We start from the raw sequence: 20,313 nt of genomic DNA on the forward strand, positions 1-20,313 counted from the left end.
TTATACTAAATTTCTAATTACACTTAATAGAATAACACTTTTTTCTCAAAAAAAAGCACAAACACAATGATGAATTAGTGATTGCATTTGTACTAAAAGTGAAAATTTGACTATTTTAGTTATATTTATTTCATCATATTGGATTGTATTCAAATAACTTCTGTTTGATTGTTTTTATGAGTTTCAATTGTAAAATTACAATGAATAATAATTTGGTGATGTGTTGATATTTTAGTACTTGATTATTTATTAAAATTTAATTATAATAAAATTATATAATAAAATTTTATTAACCCCGCGGGGGAAGCGGGGCGGGGGCGGGGCGGGGCGGGGGGAGCGGGAGGCGGGGGACGGGGGGAACTAATAGGCAATGGGGCGGGGGACGGGGGAGGGGTCCCCCGCCCCAACCCCGCCCCGTTGCCATCCCTAATAAGACTTTACCACTTGTTCAATTTTTATTTGATAACGAAATATTTTATTAAATAAACTTATTTACTTTTTTATTATACAATTAATCTTTTAATTTTCATATTAAAAATTTATCATCATGTGACAATATTTGAGCAGTTAGAAAATTATTTTGTTTTAAAAAATAGAATAACAAAAAATGATGCCATATCCTAAAAAATAAGTGACAGTGGTTTATTTTATATTTGACTATAATTTATTTGTGTAAAAGTATGATAAAATGAAATTAAGTCTTCTATTATTATTTATATGTTCTTTATATATTTTCTAAGTACAATAATTATTATCCAAAAACACTTTAATGGATAGTTTACATATACTAAAATTACCATTTTATATTTACAAATATTATTTTAGCGACTAATCAGTCAACCGTGACCCACTAGTAGAACCAGTGACCAATTAATCTGATCCCTCCATGAGTTTACTTGCGAGGTCAGATTTATTAACTATGTACACAACATGATGCCTACAACACTGGATCTCAACGGGTGTCCGCAGCAGTGACATTGGGCACTGGTACAACATATTTCAGCAAGCTGTGATTCCGGCCGTAAAACACATACATCAAAACTCCCAGTAGTAGCCACAAACAAACGCGTATCCAGGTTCCAGCTCTGGGCATACAGATAATCAAGCTATTAAAAAAAAATAAACGTAATGTTGATAAGTAACATCATCAGATGATAGATTCTTACCCGAGGTTAATTAATAAGTAGGTGTTTACGAGGATGCAGGCAACTGGTAGATAAGGAACGAATGGACAGATGAAACCTTGTTCAATTAAAAGGACAGATCGTATTAACTGCTGCTTTAATAATTAACAAGGAACAAAATAAAAAAGAAGACAGTAGTACAAAATAAACAAGAAAATGTTAACGTGCAAAATCAAATGCCAATTTGGATCATTTATGAAAGAGACAGCGAGCTAGCACGTGACTTCCGTAGACAAAGACAACAGAAAAAAGTATCATCTAGGAACCAACAAAATAAGCAGCATGCAACAAGTATGGTGTAGAACTCAAAATACTAAAATAAAAAATTCCCTATAATATGCAGCACGATTTAGTTGAAAACCTTCATCCTCAAGCCAGTAATTTACTTAAATATGTTCTTTGTGCTCATGGTATATCAGTTGTGTTATAGGTCCAAGAGTGAACCAATCACCAAACAAATTGGTATATGAAATTTAGATGAGGATCTAATTTTCCATTCAACCATAGCAGCAATGAAGAACATTTGTTGAGGTAACCAGAAAGACGAATGTACTAGTTACATTGTAATACCAAAAGCCTTTAAAAAAAAATGCAGCTTTTAGATATGATAGTTATCATAAACTAAGAAGAAAGACATTAAATCAAGTGATGACTGATGGACTAATTAGATTGGACTAGATATATCTTTTTAAGTTTGCAAACTAGTTTCAGAGAATGACTTGCTTAGTGAATTAATGTGCCTATGTAGATTGTCTTCCAAACACATGGAGATTCCGTCCTCCAAGAATAACTGCCCCGTCAAGCCATTTTCCATTCCTACATCTCATGTTAAAATGACGTCACCAAAGGCATTGAGCTCACTCACCCCGTCAAGCCATTTGCAAACTAATTTCAGAGAATGACTTGCTTAGTGAATTAATGTGCCTATGTAGATTGTCTTCCAAACACACGGAGACTCCGTCCTCCAAGAATAACTGCCCCGTCAAGCCATTTTCCATTCCTACATCTTATGTTAAAATGACGTCACCAAAGGCATTGAGCTCACTCTATGTCCCAATCACAGGTTCTGATTGCTTGTCCTAGTTAACATGACTAAGCAATGGGGCAATACAAAACAGTGTTACTTGAGGCAAAGAGCTACACTTAGGGGAAAACTGTGGGGGTGTGGGTGTGGGTGTGTGCGTGTGTGTGTGTGTGCGTGAGTGAATGTGTGTGTGTGTGTGTGTGTGAGAGAGAGAGAGAGAGAGAGAGAGAAGAACTTCAGAAGTCAACATCAATGTGTGAGAGATGTAATAGGTTTTTGAGATGAAGGCCTCTGTTTCACCCTAACATAATATAGCGTCTAATAGACCACTATGAAATTGTCTATTAGTATATATCATTAAAAGAGACTGAGCGGAGAATGTATTTGGCTTATTTGGACGATTAAAACCCAGAACTGCCTCCACAGCAGATTAAGTCCTACACAAGAATGTAAGCAGATGGCAAGAGCCTTCTCAAATGCTGCCCATTTTCAAGTGATTTGCTAAACCATGAAATTGATTCTTGAACATGTAATTCTAAAACTCAACTAGAATTCTGTAAATGAATTTTACATGTACTGAAAATGTAATGTATTCGAGAAACTTCAAACAGTTTCATGACAACAACATAATTTAACTCCCTATCAATTCCAATAGATTTTATATTCATAATATCACCTTACCTCCAGAATGCCCAAAAGTATGCCTTGTATCAGCTTGATCTGTAAAAGTCAGCACAAACAAGCTGCCCGAGAGAAGAAACACGCCAACTCCACATAACATAAAACGAGGAACACTAGCAAAATTAACAAGTCAGGATGTGGAATATAGAGGAGATTCATTGTTAAAAAACAATTAACAAAGAGGAAGAGAGATGAAAGCAAAACAACACACACATATGAGGCAAGAAGATAGATACAATGAAAAAGTTGAATGCTTCTACTCCCATCTAAAAAACAATTACAATACACAATTCATATATGAGAATCCGAAAACCTAGTTGTTAGATTAGGGACACAAAAGGGAAAAATATTTATCAGTATGTTCATGAGTTTCTTGTCCTTCATGAAACAGTACGCTTCATGCCAGCTGCACTCATAATTCACGAAGTACTTTATAGAAAGATTGCAGCCACAAAAGTTTGGCTTTGGCTTTTCATCTAGTTTTTGTTGGAAGACTTCAAGTTTACCAGACATCATTAGTTTCCAATTGCTCTATACCGTACTTCTTAAAAAAGCATCTGGTTATTATGATATTACAGAAAAACGTCAATCCATTATTTTTGTACTGAAAAACTTGTGTCTACCAATTTTGGATATTCCCTTATCAGAATTGTTGTAATTATATGCAACCCTTAGATTGAGAAATTCAAGAAACTATTTTCCTGCAGTATCATTATGTAAAAGAACATGATGAACACAACAGAGAAGGTAGAATATCCATGACACAAAATATAGTTAGTAGGCTGAAAATTGCACATCCTCTTTCTCTTGTAGCCTTTTCCTACTCATATTAGGAAACAGATGTCACACTCGAGATATTCGGTACTACTGCAAAAATCGTTACAACAGTAAGAACTATGCCATTAGATTGTCTACACTTCAAACTATAGCCATCAGATTACATAGACTGACTGCCATTTTAAGATGTCTTGTCAGACAGCTGTTCTTCATGGTTTTGGATTCCATTGGTGTTCCCTCCTTTTGGCAGGCATGGCTGCTATTTGTTTTCTTACCTATTGTTTTGTGCTCGTCTTCAATGTGCTAGCTAAGTTTTCAGATCAAAATGGTAAAAGTTCGTTTGAAATTACGTTTGTGTAGAAAATGAACCCAAAATGTTACATCTATTTTTCTTAAAGATCTTTTTGTGTGATGAAATGGACATCTTTTTTTCTTCTGATAATGCCTCGTCCATTTTTCGTGAAATACATTTGAAGTAATTCTTTCTGACATTGCTTTTGTTCCCTATTACAATAATGCTGCAAGTAAAAAGCTACATGAGGATAAAAATATCTTACTTCTTTAACTCCAGAAAGCTAGTTTTTGAGAGTAGCATGCTTCCTAGCTTCACATAATGCTGCTCTTTAAATTTCATGCAGAGTTCAAGTCCTGAATTTTTCTTTCTTCTTTCCTATTCTCATTATGCTTCTTCTTTGGCGAAGATTAGCCCCTTTATCAAACTTAGCTTATGAACTAGCTAGAATAGTCATGTGCATAAGAGTAATACTGATGAAACCTGCCTATTATAAGGATAAGGACTGTTCCCTTGTCCAGCAATTGGAAAAAGAGATGCACATCCTATTGCTCAAAGGACCAAGTTGATTTTATCTAAACTTTGGTAATTGAAGGGCCAACCCAAGATCATTATTTTGGAAGGCTAAAACATCACAAGCTCTACAGTTGAACCTGATGCTAATTAAGCTGAGGGAGCTTGGGCATGACTTCAAAATATATACCTTTTGCAAACACAGTACACATATATACCATGTCAAAACTAGTTATATCTGCCCACCCTTATTGTGACTGTCGGCGAACTTTTAATGCACTCAGACTAGTTGTTTCGGTGAAAACTCCCAAGGTGACTGCCTCCTATTTTTACAGAGAGAATGAAAACTGATGGTCAAAGCTCATTTTGTTCACCAAACTTTAGTACTAGAAAGAAACCAAAATAAATTTTTCATCCATTCCATGTACCTTTAGCAACTTCAGATTAAGCTGCCCATTTATCGAACAAATGTTTAAGATCTTCCAAATGCTATATAGTTGAGATAGCATACTGGCAGTTTAGGAAATAGATTTACGGGCATATATAAGGGAAAACAATCTCAAACATGGTTATTAACATCAATGAGGCCAAGCAATAGTGTGGAAACATTGCCAGGAGAGACAAAACCACAACTAATTTGCTTTACCATATTTCAAGTCATATCAGAAAGACTTAAAAGGAGAAGAAGAGAAGAAAAAGATGTAAAAGGGGGACCGCCGGAACCTCAAAAGCAGAAGAAGAAATGCCAAAATTTTTAACAGAGATAGAAAGAATGCCAAACAATATACCTGGGAAGGCCTTTAGCTGAAGCAGCAGATGACAGTACAAAAACCCCTATACATATTATGGTGATGCTCCAGGTAACAATTTTCTGCCTTCTTTTTTCCTTTGAGGCACCTGAGCAATTAACATAGATTAAGTAAACAAAAACAAAATAAAATGCAATAGGCATAGCTTTAAGTATCAAATGCAACTAATTCTGTAAAAATCACCCGCAAGATAACATGTAGAAGCAGAAAATTGACCCAAAATAATGTATAATTTTCCTCTACTGTAAAAGCAATCAGCTTTGAACAGGTGTTACACTTGCCAAACAGGTTTGAAATTGAACAAAAAAGAAATCAAATTAGATACACCAAGACAGACTTACAAAGACAACGTTTGTCTCTCCTCATATGCATTTCCTTGTTTCTTTTTTTTTTTTTTTAAAAGAAAGTCAAAATCAAGGCAAAAGGAAAACAGAATTGAGTCTATGACATAGCATCAGACCATTTACTAGAAACTGAAATTTTATAGTGTAAATAACTTCTATCTTTACATGAAGATTTTGCTGAAATATCAATATAACAGTCTCACTGATATGCTTCTGTTGCAACATGCAGAAGACTCTCAGGCATACAAGACTAGTTTTGTACACCAAAGATTTAATGTGTCTCCGTCTCAATGCTAGGATAAGGTATATGTCAAAAGTAATAACTCTTGCATAAAAAATTGATACGAAGAATTTTCATATTAAAAAAGGTAATCTCTAAAGAATATGCCTTGGAGAAAAACATATTATTTTGGAAAAGAAAAAAAATTAAGATCATTTCAAAATTTCAGCAGGCTATAAAAAGCAGAGATTATGGAAATGACAAAGAAAAGATTTGGGAAGTTTTATAAGAGGGGAAAACAAAATTCACAAGCAAATGCTGTCTATAAGGACTTAGAATTTTATAGGAGTTGTTTGAGTATTAAACCCGGTATACAGGAACTGGTGGAAGTGTTTGTGTGCATTTTCTTTTCCACCCTGTCTAGAAGCCACTAGTGGAAGACTGTCAGGCACGGGTAGAAATTTGACAGACAGGCTAGCCTGGAAGTCCAGTTGCCAGTGACTATAGGAGCAGCTTTAGTGAACCAACCTGGCCACCATGAGTTAAATAATGCTACCCTAGCTGGTTGAGTTTTTTCATTAAGCAAACATATATAAGCCTCTTGAAAGGGCGTACCATGAACATTAGAAATTTCCCAAAAGAATCAGTTCCTTGCTCCCTTTTAGGCAAGTCCTCAGATTTCTTTCTTCTCTTCTCCTTTGTTTCTCTTCTTTTTACCTTCTCAATATTCTTCTTAGTCTCCTAACCAAAACTCTGAACTTATATACCCTAATAGTCTCCAGATCTCAAAGTAATCCTGAGAACTTCACGATGTCAATTGTTCTCACCAAACGGACGAGACTTTGCATAGGTTTAGAATTTCTTATGAAAGTAAAAATTTTGGTGCTGAAACAAGATCCCACGCAAAAAATGAACCATGTGCAAGCAGAAGCAAGATATTTTTTTTTAGTTATAAAGCTTCCAAAGGAAGCTCATGTAATTCAGAACCTATGACTAATCCTTGATACAGTTTTCATTCCTTCTCTCCAAAATATTTGCTTCGCACATTCTATTCCACCAAAGTATCTTGAATGCAAGAGACCTGCATACATCTGTTATCCACATAATTACTGGTATGCTGAACAGCGCGGTGAACAGAACTTTCTGAATTAACGGTAATTTTCAAGTAAACATTGGCATCACCGTGAACCATAAATTTGGGAATGAACAGGTATGCAAAATGAACAGCAACTCAAATGAACATACTATCAAAGTGAAACAGCCTTCATGCTAGGATATAATATTTTCTCCTGGATCTTTGCCTTGGTACCACGTTAGAGGATTTGGAAGCAAAAATTAACTATTTCCCATGTGGTTGACCTACTTATAAATAAATGGTAGAACATAATTAATCCTATTCTCAGTGTTAATGGCTATCTTATTCTCAGTGTTAAAGGCTACCTTATTCTCAGTGTTGAGAATAAGATAGCCATTAACATCACCAACTTGTTTGACACCACAGAACAAAACGTATTAACAAGGAGAAACTTGAATTAAGACTTGTAGGTGAATGGTATACCTTATTGCAATACAATAAATAGCTTGCTAATGCTTTTCCTGATGGCCCTAGAAGAAGGTGCTGTGCTTAAGGCTGTATGAGGAATGGGATGATAGATGCATGCAACCACCAGACTGGAGCAGTCAATTGCCTTTGAAGACATTACTGAAATTTAACAACTTATATGGAGCATTTGGGTTCAATGTAGATTAGATATTACTCATTCTTTGCATGCCTATCTCAAAAACATACCACCCCTCTCAGTTATGTCTTTCACTCTCTTCTATGTCACCCTATTTCGTCACTTTAAATCTAGAATACCTTGTAATTTAAGAGGTGTAGCATTGAACCAAAATTTTATTCATTTCTCACTAGAGCTATATCTTCCACGTGGCCTGGAAAAGTCATGACTGCCATCGTACAAAATTGAAAAAAAATGGTATTAGAGAAAACCAACAGAATAGTCATTCTTAACCACTTAATCCAAGAACAGATGTTCTTTTCAGTGTGTCATCTCACCCAAATGATTGGCAGAACTTCTTATTGTTTAGCATAGTTTATGCTACATTAATCAGCAAGACCAAATACTAAAAACAATACCAGATACACAAAAACTTACAGATGAGATAGTATACAAGACAAGAACTAGAAGACCAAGAAACAGCTGAATTGACCATTTACTCTTCCACAATGTACTACAAGAATAATAGTCACTATCTATTTTCACCATTCATGACTTAGTTTAAGATACATTTAAAGGTCAATAATGCTCCAAAACATATAATTGATACATGGCCAAAGTGGCAGCTGCAAACTTCTAGTTTGGATACCAGAGGCCGTGACGAAAGACTGAATGACATTCTTTCTTTCAACCTCATTGAGTATTGTCTTATAAAGGACAGCATATGAACCAACAATTTTCCACCTAAGAAACATATCGTTCTAGCCACCTACAAAGTCATTTTCTCAACCAGAATCTAATCATGCAGAGATTGGTAAGCCAGGAGTTATAGAAAGAATACTTAGTATGATAATTAACTATACAATTCATGCAGTGCAGTTGAATAACTGAAGTCCTGGAGAACAAACATCAGCAACTAAGTTTGACATTCCATCCAAACAAAAAATTTTCCAACTAAAAAACAGGAGTTAAAAATCAAGAAATCTAATAATACCTTGGACATTATGATCCTCAAGCAAAGGATTCTTGTCTGAGTTCTCCCTGTCACAAAGAAAACTTTGGCCAAGAAAACTGCAATCATCAACAGGACGGACAATAATTTCAGCATCAATCTCTTCAACAATGTGACCAAATTGAAAGGACACTGGATCAACTGATTGCTCAACTGATGTGGGAAGAGACACCCTAGGAGGTGGAATGTATCTGATTACCAAGATTGATATAGCCACAATGGTAAAAGCAAGCAATGTGCCAACACTAACCTGCTCAGAAGATGCATCATCACTTCATTACAGTTACTAGTTATTTTAAAAATTAAAATAAGAGGGACAATCAGTTTCCTTATTTTATGTTACACATACAGGGAAAAGGTTTAATTTTTCCCAAAAAGAAAACACAGGAAAGTAGATAAGCTACATTTCCATACACCCAGTGTTGTCTTGCTCGCTAAGTCCCTCTCTCTCTGTCCTTCTCTCTACAAGATTTGTATGCCTTGTCACAGCAACACTTGGTCCACCAATAAAGCTCCCTGCTACCATTGTCAACCATATTGACTCATTAATCCCTCCACTTTCAAGACCAATCATCAAGTAAACTCTCACCATCCCTAACACCTAAAATAGCAAGCAACCAAGCTAGAACCCACCACCATCAAAACTAATCTCACCTTCCCTTCCAGTCTCACTAAATACACCATAGAACGGGTGAAGTCTTGAAGAACTACAAGCGGGGTAAAGAAGTGGGATACCAGCTATACATTTAAGCCTCTTAACAATTGTATCTACTTATGGCGAAGAGATCTGATATTTAGAAATCTAGAAGTGAAAATAAGAAACACTATAGCAGCATTGGCAGGCGGTGGGTCAACTGGTACTATGGTGCTTGATGACTTTAACACGGAACAAGGCCAAGTAACAAAGCAAACACACACGATGTGTTATACATACATGCATACATACATAAAGAGAGAGGGCGAAAATTGTGGCAGCTAGAGATAAGTCAACACAATAATTAAGAATTGTAGCTGATAGGTACTTAGTGTACCCAATTAAATCACTCAAAAGTGTGAGCCTACATCTCTAAACATGCAGAAGAAAAGTCGCAATTTCAACTATAGTTTCTCCTTTCCAAATGCTTTCTGAAAATGTCAAACCCTTTTTCTTTTCATCTGTTTCCAAAATTTGGAAACATGAAAAGCCAAAAAAATAGTTGTTGCCTCTAGCAGCCTGAGATCTTGCCTTAAAATGTCCTAACTTACCATCCCTGCCAACTGTGACACATCCATAAGGAAGGCGAGAATTGCAATAAAGAGACCTGTAACAATTGTGCTCTTGACTGGAACTCGTGTGTGCTTATTGATGTCTGAGAAGAAAGAAGGAAGCAATCCATCCCTTGCCATAGCCATCAATATTCGTGGCTGTGAAAAGAGCAACAAGTTCCAAACAGAGATCAGTCATAAAAGAAGTGCATGTGCACAGAGTACCAATGCATCAAAACAAACGAATAACCACCAAACATCTCAAAAAGATGATGCTGTGAGACACAGAACAGAAAAAGAGGAGCACAAGCAGTCACTGACGATCTTTGGAAGCACATCAAATTAAAGGAGATAGAAAAGGTTAGTGCAGTGCTTCTCAAGCATCTCAGGAGATCTTGTTGACGAGAGCTGCATCGTGCATAAAGTGTTCATAAATGCTAAAGCATGCCAAACAGATTGAGCAAGGTAAAACCCAAAATAAAGGCACCATGATTACCATCAATTTAAAGGCACATCAAATTGAAGTAGATGGGATAGCAAAAAAATCAAAAATCAAAAATAAAAAACCATGCTTATGTAGACTCTGACAACATGCTCATATTCTAGGGTCATTTTAGATAAGATAATGTCCTAAGTGTTTCCCTTTATCCCTACAAATGAGGAGAAGCAGACCATGATGAGTAATTCTACAGAAAAGACAAAATTACAGTGCCCTGAAATAACTCTAGAAATTTGCTGCTGCCCCAACTGCACTGCATTAGAATTTCTCTAGCACCAATACTCCCTGGGTTGGAGGACAACCCTCCTCAAGTTTTAAAATAGTTTTCTACCATTAAAGGATGCTGTGCAAAGCATTCACATGCAATCTTCTTCACTTGTTATATATCATGAGAAACAGAATCTTAATAAACTTCCAGATGCTTAAAATTTTGCATCTCACGAGCACCCTAAAGCTGATGGTTCAAAAACAGATTGGCAACAACACAAACAAGACTTTGGCAACATTTAATTTTTAACCAGAATCCTTTGCATCATCTATCCAAGCAAAGATCAGTTCTTCAACATAGTGAACTTGACTGAATATGTCCTTCCATTTTGGTTTCCTCATATGACCTTGCAAAAAAAATTAGATCGCTTGCTAGTGTCTGAAAATACTTTTTCCCAGTCATTCATCAAAAATCAGATGTTGTGATGCAGACTTCCAAAGCTTCATTAGAGAGTCTATTGGATGTAAAATCTTTAGTTGAAAAGCCCAATGGCCATTTGGGAGCTTCACTTTTGCTCAAATTAGGCCATAAGTTATGCATTTTATGTTTTCGTATTTACATTTTTTCAGTGAGGCAATAATTTCTTCAAAAAAAAAAAAAGAAAGAACAAAAGTTGCTAATTGTTCTTGTTCCTCTGCTATTGATCATTGTTTTATTTGTCTCTTGACGGCTCCTTTTCATTCACTGCCTATGCTCTAGTTATATTTACTCTCTTCTTTGTCTACTGAAATTGGATATGTGTGCCCTAGAGTTTCTAATGGAAACAACTTAAATAGGGCCGTCTTTAAGACCAGTAAATTGAAGGCACTCCTATGTTTTCATGCAACTTTCACATTCCTGGTAAACATCAATCTATGGATTCAAAGCAATAAAAAGAAAAATCAATGCCAACTGCATTTTACTGTTGCACATACGTATAATATACACAGCCTTCTTTCTGAGTTTCCAATTTCGTTACTTATTCCTCATACACTTAGGTAGATGCAGTTGCTTGAACATGACATTTACAAAAGAAAGAAAGAAATTAACCTTTCCACTACCTGGTTTTACTCATCTGAAATGCTTTTTCAAAATCTGATCCTACAGATCAACCAAAACAATATCTCAGAGAGTTGATAGAAGAATGCATTACTAATGTTTACTGAAATCTTTGTTAGACTATGATTACTTATCCAACTCAATAGTCTTGTTTGTGCTTAACAATCTCAAATTTCAACACCTCAAGGGAAACCACATGTCTAGAAGATACTTTACTTTTTTTAAATTAGCTTAGAGCTTCAAGGTCAACAGAAAAAAAAAATTGCACTCCAAAATAAAAATAAAAATTTAAAAAGAAAAAACAAAGAGTGCAAGAAAAAAGGTACTTCATGAACAAGTATAATGAGCATGCCCAAGTATCAATAGATGGATTAATTCCACAATCAAACAGCAAAATATTTGGTGACTGGCACAGGCAAATTATGATAACTGCAATAAAGAAACATGTACACCTTAAATATTCAAATTGATCAAACAACACATAAACTTGAATTGTTGCAGTAGGAATTGGAGGACATGTTTCACTGGACTTCCATATTGTAGTGTTTTATGATCTCACATACTTTCTTATAACAAGTTAAAGTCAGATGAGACTTTAACAATGAGAATAGTATTCAGAAGTGCAAGAATATTTAACGGTGAAACATATCTAGTGTAACACTTCCTCTTCATCTTCCCAAATTTCAGTAACATATTTTGACTTAATACGAACAGACACTTGAGTCATTTAACTGTGCAAATTACTTAAGCAATAAGCATGCCCTGTTAATGGCTTCAGACAGATTTTTATTTTAAAAAAATAAAATAAAATAAGTTCAACCACATTGGTAATATCACAAAAAGGTTGTTTGACCCAGGTTAGTAATGGATAAACTAAATGAAACCAATAATCAACAAAGTTCACTTGGAACTGAATCCAGTAATATCAAGAGATCTGTTATCTCTAGTTCCAGAAAAATGCCTCAAGCCTATTTCAGAAGACTAGAATATTATTTCTCACATCCCCTCTTGCTCGAGTACCAATACAATTGGAGTACCAATATGATATTAAGAGTTTTTACCTCTATCATTATCCAAAACTGAGGAAGCTTTTGTTGTCAAGTGAGCATTACTTGCTATTTATGGCACACGCATTCTAATCAGCCAGATTGCTAGTCAAACAACTTGGGGAAAAGGTACCAACATCCTGCAATGATATACGTATTGCCTTTGGTCTCACTAATTGTATCTGAGGCATGAGTGGACATCCCAATATGGTTTTCCATCTTCTACATCAAGTCTTAAAAGTATGAAATGATAAAAGAACCTTCATTTATAGCAAAATAGAAAAACCAAGAAAACAAATAAGTTAAAAATTGGAATAGATAGGTCACCGTGCTTGTTTAGTTCCCTCTTTTATTTGGAATTGGGTAAAAGCAAACAACATGGTAGACCATTATAAGAAGCACAAACTTTTTCAGAGCATATTTAGTAGCTTGATGTGTAGTTGACAGCTACATGACATGACAATCAATCTTAAAGACAGTAAGGGAGGATTTAGTTGAAGAAATTGTCAAGAATGACAAGGGAAACATCATGCTTCAGGCAGAAAAGTTTTGAGTGCCTCAATGTCATAACACACCTGTGGAAGTATTGAGCCCATCAAACTTGCACATAAAGCAGTTACGGTTCCAGTGGTTATAATATATCTGCATGTAGAACAGAAAATAAGATATACATGAGTAGAATTGAACCACAAGGATTCTCTTCGTTTAAAAGAAACACAAAAAGAATAATACATATCATGCTTACGCAGCCCATTCCATTCCATAGCTAGCAAAAGCGGATGAAATTGGGGTGTCTGGATCTAAGGCGTAGTAAGGTATCAAACCCACAACAACAGCTGAAACAAGCATATACAACATCGCACAGATGGCCAACGAAATAGCTATACCAAGTGGCAGATCACGCTGAGGACTCTTTACCTGTAATCATGGTTGTGACCAAGTTTTTCCATACTCTGTTAATAATAGGAATTTGTGGATAAAAGCAACCAACAAAATAGACTGGAAAAAGACCTAGATCTGTTGGATTAAGATCATTCATTCCATCCCGAAAAGTATTACACTGCAGATTCAACAAGGTAATGGTACATTCATAATGGATATCCACTTCGCTAGTAAAGAGTTCAACTAAATTATGATTTCGAAAGCCTACCCAAATTTTTCTTGCATGCTTTACATCAGAAAGGATGAAACATTATCAAAAAAAAAATGAAAAAGCTATATGTCAGATTTTGTCCAAATATGTAAGGTTTCAAACAAAATTTCATGCAGATACAGAACTTTAAGATTTTAGATTTCTTTTATTTCATTTCAGAAATAACTATGGCACCTTTTATCTTGGAATTTGGTTGTCTGCTGTTTTTAATATCTCTTAGTATTCTTAAGGTTCTCCATCTCTATTTTCGTATCCTCTCACCTTCAACTTCTTTCTTCACTGTTCTCTCTCCTCTACTTCCCACTTCTCATCTAAGAACACCCCCAATAGCTCAAGACTAGGAGTAGCGAAATGGACCAAAGAAAGACTGATGAAAACTCATGATAATGTGGTTAGTGGGGAAAAGAAGACCATGTAGTGTCCCCAAAGAGGTTCAACAGCACTCACTCAAGTAGCAATAGGCTCACAGGACTAGGTTCAGTTGAAGGGATTTTAGATATTAATCAATTTTCTATTTTCAACGTACCTCCTCTGCTGTGCTAGTGAGACAATCAAAGCCAACAAATGAGAAGAAAAGTTTGGCAGATCCAGCAAGTAAGCCATTGACTCCAAAAGGAAAGTACCTATTACACCAGAATGACACAACTCAGAAGCAGACAGCCTATGAGATCTTACCAAACAATGAGACAAAAACACTAACCCATTTGGAAGTTCATAACCTGGCCATCCACTTTTGAAACCCAGATATCCACCAGCTAAACAAATGAAAAGCATAGCACCAATATTTGTAGTTGTAATAATGCCTTGGAAAAAGGAACTCTGCCAATGATTGTAATGAAATAAATGTACACCTCAAGTTTGACCAAAAAAGAAATAATCAGAATGAGAAAAAAATATTCTACCTCCTTGATACCAGTGCATAAGAGGCCAGTTACAATGAAAACCAAGATTGCTGCACAAGGATCAACTAGAACACCAAAAATGGTTTGACGGGCTAGTAGTCCAGGCAGTTTGTCCTCACCTCCAATGAATGACCCCTGGAAATTGTAACTTGTAAATCTCACATTAACTAAGCACTAAATCCCATGAAAATATTAAGGTGTGCATTCCCCACTTTTATAAATCTACTGTTGGTTGTACCACAACCAGCAAAGCTAGTTCAGCTACAACTGTAGGTAAAAGGTAAAAGGAATTCACTAATGTACATCTGCAAGTGATGTGCTGCAAAAGTGTAAAGCTCAATAGTATTCAAGAAATAACCAGGGAAGAACAGAAACTAGTTCATCAGTAATAGATATCATAATGTAATGTTTCTCTTACTATTGATCCTGGCATTCCTCCTTTTTATGTTGCTTCCAATATAATTTATTAAACTGGAAGAAGCTATGTCGAACTCTAAATGCACCTGTGCCAAAAGTCTTACACATCACATCTTGTCACATTTGCATCAAATCATACTGCCATCAGAAACTCTATGCTCTAGACTCTAATGTTAATAATCTGACACTCTTTAACAATTCCAGCTGAAAATGGCATTGTTATGACAACAAATCGCCAGTCTGTCAATCAATTAGCTGAGAGTACAATTGACTACTCCCAAGGTAAAAGTACATGGAGTTCATCATGAAATACTACTAATGTTGTAGGCACACTATCATCTTCATCATTATGTGGCATTCCAGCAGTAAGCTCATTGATAAAATCTTTAAAGAACAATAAACAAGGTGCTGTTGAGAAAAATGTTTCCCTGACATAAAGAGTTTACTAGTGTAATCAGTAACAGCAATATCTGTAACTCACAGTTTAGAAGACAAGCAAATTCAAGAACCTATGACTTTGATATACAAGCCTCTGCTGCATTAGGCTAAGCTGACTGATGAGCAACACTAAAGAAGGTCATCAGAGTAAATCAATTACTTTGCCACTCATAATCTGGTGTCTAGCACTATCACATTGTTGTAGTAATCAGGTTGATTTCGCACAAATCATATTAGTAACAAAATTTCCTATTAAAAATTGATATACCATTTAATCATCAGGACTCTAAATTACAAACCTAAATCAGAAGTAATCAGCTTAGTTTCTACTCTTTTCCCTTCTCTTCACAACTTTCATACTGCAGGATACTAGCTACTTCTTTAAGAATATTTCAGCATTAATAGGTTGACCTCCATGGATGGACTCTCAAATCTGGAGGGAAGGGGTAAAATAGGAAGTTCACTTCAACAGTATCTGATTAATATGTCATTTCCAGAAATATGCTGACTACAAAATATTCAATTTATACACAGGCGCTATATGAATTCTATCCAATTGTTGACATGTTGCGTACAGCTTCATGAACTAGTTGGCATCAGATAGGGATAAGTTTAGCATCCTCTCCAAAACATGTTGATCAACTTTACTGTTATGGTTATCATGACAAAATGTGACAAATAAATGGTTAAACTAACTTCTTGCTTATGATGGGACGGGTGGGAAAGGAAGACAGGCATCGCTCTGAAGTTAGATAATACAAATATATAGAGTATCTACTAACCAAATTTGGAGACATGCCCCGAGCCACAGCTGCACCACCAAGAGTAAATTCCAGTATAAGTGACCAACCAATCAACCACGCAATGCTGTGCACAACCGAAAGACTTCATATGACTAACTGAGCACATTACACATACAATACCATAAAGGATCTGTAACCAAAAGCATATTACACCAAACCATTTCAGGTTCAGGAATTCTGAACTTGAATCTTCAACTAGGCAGCAAAGCAGTCTTTCTCCTAAGTTAGTTGGCATGGTTGGAGAAAAAATGGGCAGGAAGTTAAAAGCTTATGTTTTTAAGATCTATTCCAATTTTTCTGCGCAGCTTGTCAACAAATTGACTGGTTTTCTTTCCTAAATGAGTTTAATTTCTTGCTGCTTAAGATGGAATACCATCAACAATAGATGCAGCATTTATCAACCAGGCAGAGAGCCACATTTCTGGATGTATATGAATTTTGATACTAAGCAAGTCACAAGATTGGCTAGATTTAGTTTCCTGCTTTCAACTTCTTACGTTATTCCACCAAACTTCAAGCGATTTTGCCCATGGCCTACGAAATGGGAATCAAAGAACCCTATATATCCTCATTTGTACAATATTTCGAGTAAGGCATGCAACAATAAACTAAACTGCTTGTACAAAATAGACTAAGAAGTGGACATGGTTTTCCATAAAAGATAAAGCAGTGTAAGTGCTCTCATTGAATCATCTTAAAAGTAATAAAAAAAGTTAACACCACTCAAGATTTTATACCCTTCTCCAATACAAATATATGAATAATGATAGGCACTCCCAGCAGATGGGCAACGACATGCAAGCTCTGCATAACAAAATGCAGACAGCGCAGCTGCTGTTCCAGCTAATAGGAAAGAGAATGTTAGAGCAGGTCCTGTGTGCTCTCTGGCAACCGCTCCAACAAGAATATACACTCCAGCTCCAATGGTTGATCCAACTCCTGGGTGAAAGAAACTTGAACATAATAACTAATATGTTTTGTCATGAATACTAATTAACATTCAACTGAAATGAAGCAATTTCAAATAAACTGCCAGAATTTACAATTGTTCCAACTATTAGCCCTCCATAGGGACAAAATTTGACTATTTATACCTTACTAGTCTGAAAAATATTAAATCCTCCATGTGTACTACACGGCATTTAAATCCTATTGCCATGTGATGCACTATTACCAAGAACCTATCACCAAATGATACTTGTACACACCATACCTTGTCCGCTACTTACTAGAAAAGGTATGGTCCACTAACATCACTTAGTGATCATTGATTGGTTCTAGTACACTGCTTGACATGCCACGTGGTGCACATAACCATGCAATACCTTCTCCTTAGTAGCCCCCCCTTTAAGGAAAGGAATCATATTGTGCACTATCTAGAAATGCCACGTGATACACTCATACCAAACATTCATCACTTGCACCAATCATCCATTACATGCTTATCATGGCAGGCCACCCCATTACAACTTGTAAATGATTAGTATTAGTACACCATATAACATGTCAGATGATTAGTATTAGTATTAGTACATCACGTGACATGTTACCTAACAATAAGCTCCTCACCATTTCTGATGTGGGATAAAATACTTTTTACTATTTGTTATTCTCTTCTTTTAATATTGAGTTATTTCAATAATTTAACTGTTAAGTTTATCATAACCAATAATAATTTGGCCAGTCCGAAAATAAAGAGTGATCGGCTGTACATTTCTTGCTTAAGTGTGTACACGTGTTTTGCAAGGGAACAAGTATAAATTTTCTAACTTGATCAGCAAATGCTTTACAAACACCATAAATATGTATAAAAATTGAGAGTAACGTGTACAAATGCTGCTACACGTGCACAGCAAAAAAGAAAAAAAATCACATATTTTCATTGTTAAAAAAAATGAAATAAATGAATGTACACAAATTTTGCGCTATTAACTATTATAAAAAAAAAAGAAAATCTTCTGACAATTTTGAAATATATTTATCATGAGAGCCTACGAAATTACGTACCAATAGCGACGAGGTCGAAAACAGAGAGCCGTTTGGCCAACTGAGAACGTTCACGTTTTGAGTCAGCCGAGTCAACTCGCTTCCTCCGAATTAAACATTCGAGTCCCCATGATCGTGACGGCGATGATGATGATGATGGTGGCCGAGCAGATGATGAGCTATTGGCCACCCCGCCTCCGCTGCCACCGCTCCCGCCGCCCATTTTTCTTGTCAAAGATTAAGCAGTATCTGCAATTTGATGGAATTTTATCTTTTTTGTTTTGATAATTTCCAATGCGTTGGATTTTCCCTTTTTAAGTGGCAGCATGCAAACCTGGTCAGACTCTAGATTATATGGAGAGGATAAAGAGGGGTAGGAATTGGCGGGCGGGTTTATTTAGTTTGTCGTTTTGTATTGGGTTATAAATTTGTAATTGTAGTTTATATGTGGGGTCCATAAATTTGCTGCAAAAGGGTCTTTAGTTTCTTATATAGTACTTTTGAACTCTTTAGAATTTGAAAGAGCACCCATGACTAAAGCCTAACTAGAATTAACGGCACACCTAATATATATATATACAAAATTATAAATAATTAAAATAGATTAATTTGGGGGAAGGAATATAAGTGAAAGGTCTTGAGTATGGGAGTATGGGACCTTCCACTGACACTAAAAAAATGAATTAATTTTATGCAAATTTTTTTTACATAAATCAAATTGACATAAATTTTTCATAGAACTTTATAAGGGTGGTTATAAGTAGTCATAAATGGCAAAATGTGATTAGATTATAAGGGTAAAAATTAATTTTTTTATAAGGGTGAAGTTGAAAATTTAAAAATTGGCCAAAAATGGTTTATACCAACTGTCACTTCTCTAACTTTATATATAGTGTCAACATCTAACAATACTGAGACGAGTTTTTAAGTGTGTTTTTCAAAAACTTCTCAAAAAACTTTATGGTAAAATTGTATTTTGTGGTATTTTTTAAATTTAGAAATTCTTTGAGGTATTTTTAGAATTTCAAAACTTGTTATTTTCCCTCCCAAACCTCTTTATCTCTGCCACCATCCTCTTCCACCCACGTCTCTTCCTCCCTTCCGTCCCCAACTCCTGCCAACCACCTTTGCTTCCCCACTTCCTCTCCTCCCGTCTTTCCCTCTCTTGCCTTCTCTTCGGCCACATTCCATTTCTCCATCTTCCCCACTCTCCTTTTCTCTCTTCTTTCTTCTTTCCCACTCTCGCCTCCCCGTCCTGCCACCATCCTTTTCCTACCTTCTCCCACCCTTTATCCTCCTCCCCCCCCCTCTATTTATTCCAGCCACCCTATCCCTTCCTCCTCGAAATCTAGTTGAACGATTAAACCTAAAAGGAAAAAGGTGGGGTAGTGGTGGGAAACAAAGGGACAAGAGGGAACAAAGTGAGGGAAGAGAGGAAAAGGATGGTAGCGGGGAGAGGGAGAAAATGGAAGTGACGGGGAGAAGAATGGAAAAAAAAAAAAAAGAAGAGGAGAGGAGGAAAAATTGAAAGGGAGATGGTGGCGGCAATGGTGGCATAGAAGGGTGAGTGGTAGTGGAGGAAGCGAGGGTAGTAAAATTTTTATTATTTTTATTTATAATTTTTTTTGGTTGATGTATATTTGAGGTGATTTTAGAGTGAAGAACTAATATATGAAAAATAGTCTAATCTAAATCGAACCTCAAATTTTTAAGTGCATAAACAATTATATATCTATTTGAACTATGCAAATCATTTTGAACACAATAATGTAACTTTAGACTTCTTTTCCAATCTCAATTCTCACACATGGCATTGACAACAATCTACATTTGAGCTTTATAGTTTTTAAATTTTAAAATTTGAGCAAACATGGTCAAAAACCTTGTATAAGAGTTGCTTTAAACAAATGTTCCTACCTCCTATTTCTCTTCACTTCTTTGTGG

The 20,313-nt window shown here is 35.7% G+C and overlaps 1 protein-coding gene across 2 annotated transcripts; it reads right to left on the reverse strand.

Moving 5' to 3' along the window:
- Window positions 1–748: 748 nt before the first annotated feature.
- LOC113693828 (cationic amino acid transporter 4, vacuolar) lies at window positions 749–18,777 on the reverse strand. Of its 2 annotated transcripts, XM_027212556.2 has the most exons (15): window positions 18,391–18,777; window positions 17,121–17,322; window positions 16,363–16,447; window positions 14,726–14,860; window positions 14,524–14,642; window positions 14,350–14,446; window positions 13,416–13,588; window positions 13,246–13,312; window positions 9,876–9,978; window positions 8,729–8,747; window positions 8,557–8,633; window positions 5,260–5,368; window positions 2,890–3,002; window positions 1,167–1,242; window positions 749–1,085 (listed from the first exon to the last, which is right to left on the reverse strand). In XM_027212556.2, the coding sequence occupies exons 1-15, from the start codon at window positions 18,590–18,592 to the stop codon at window positions 953–955; spliced, it is 1,710 nt and encodes a 569-aa protein (XP_027068357.1). In that variant the 5' UTR covers window positions 18,593–18,777; the 3' UTR covers window positions 749–952. The 2 variants fall into 2 exon arrangements, with proteins under 2 accessions (XP_027068357.1, XP_027068356.1); XM_027212555.2 differs by having other exon boundaries at window positions 8,557–8,824; window positions 9,820–9,978; window positions 18,391–18,776.
- Between the last annotated feature and the right edge of the window lie 1,536 nt (window positions 18,778–20,313).

The sequence above is a fragment of the Coffea arabica genome, chromosome 6e (assembly GCF_036785885.1).
Source record: "Coffea arabica cultivar ET-39 chromosome 6e, Coffea Arabica ET-39 HiFi, whole genome shotgun sequence".
Classification (NCBI taxonomy): Eukaryota; Viridiplantae; Streptophyta; class Magnoliopsida; order Gentianales; family Rubiaceae; genus Coffea; species Coffea arabica.

What these genes read in the sequence shown, in the direction of transcription:
- LOC113693828 (XM_027212555.2), bottom strand. Translation starts at nt 18,592, where the DNA reads ATGGGCGGCGGGAGCGGTGGCAGCGGAGGCGGGGTGGCCAATAGCTCA. An exon ending in TATGCACTGGTATCAAGGAG is followed by an intron (nt 14,643 to 14,725) that starts GTAGAATATTTT and finishes AATCATTGGCAG; the next exon opens with AGTTCCTTTTTCCAAGGCAT. An exon ending in TGAGGATCATAATGTCCAAG is followed by an intron (nt 5,369 to 8,556) that starts GTATTATTAGAT and finishes TTAATTGCTCAG; the next exon opens with GTGCCTCAAAGGAAAAAAGA.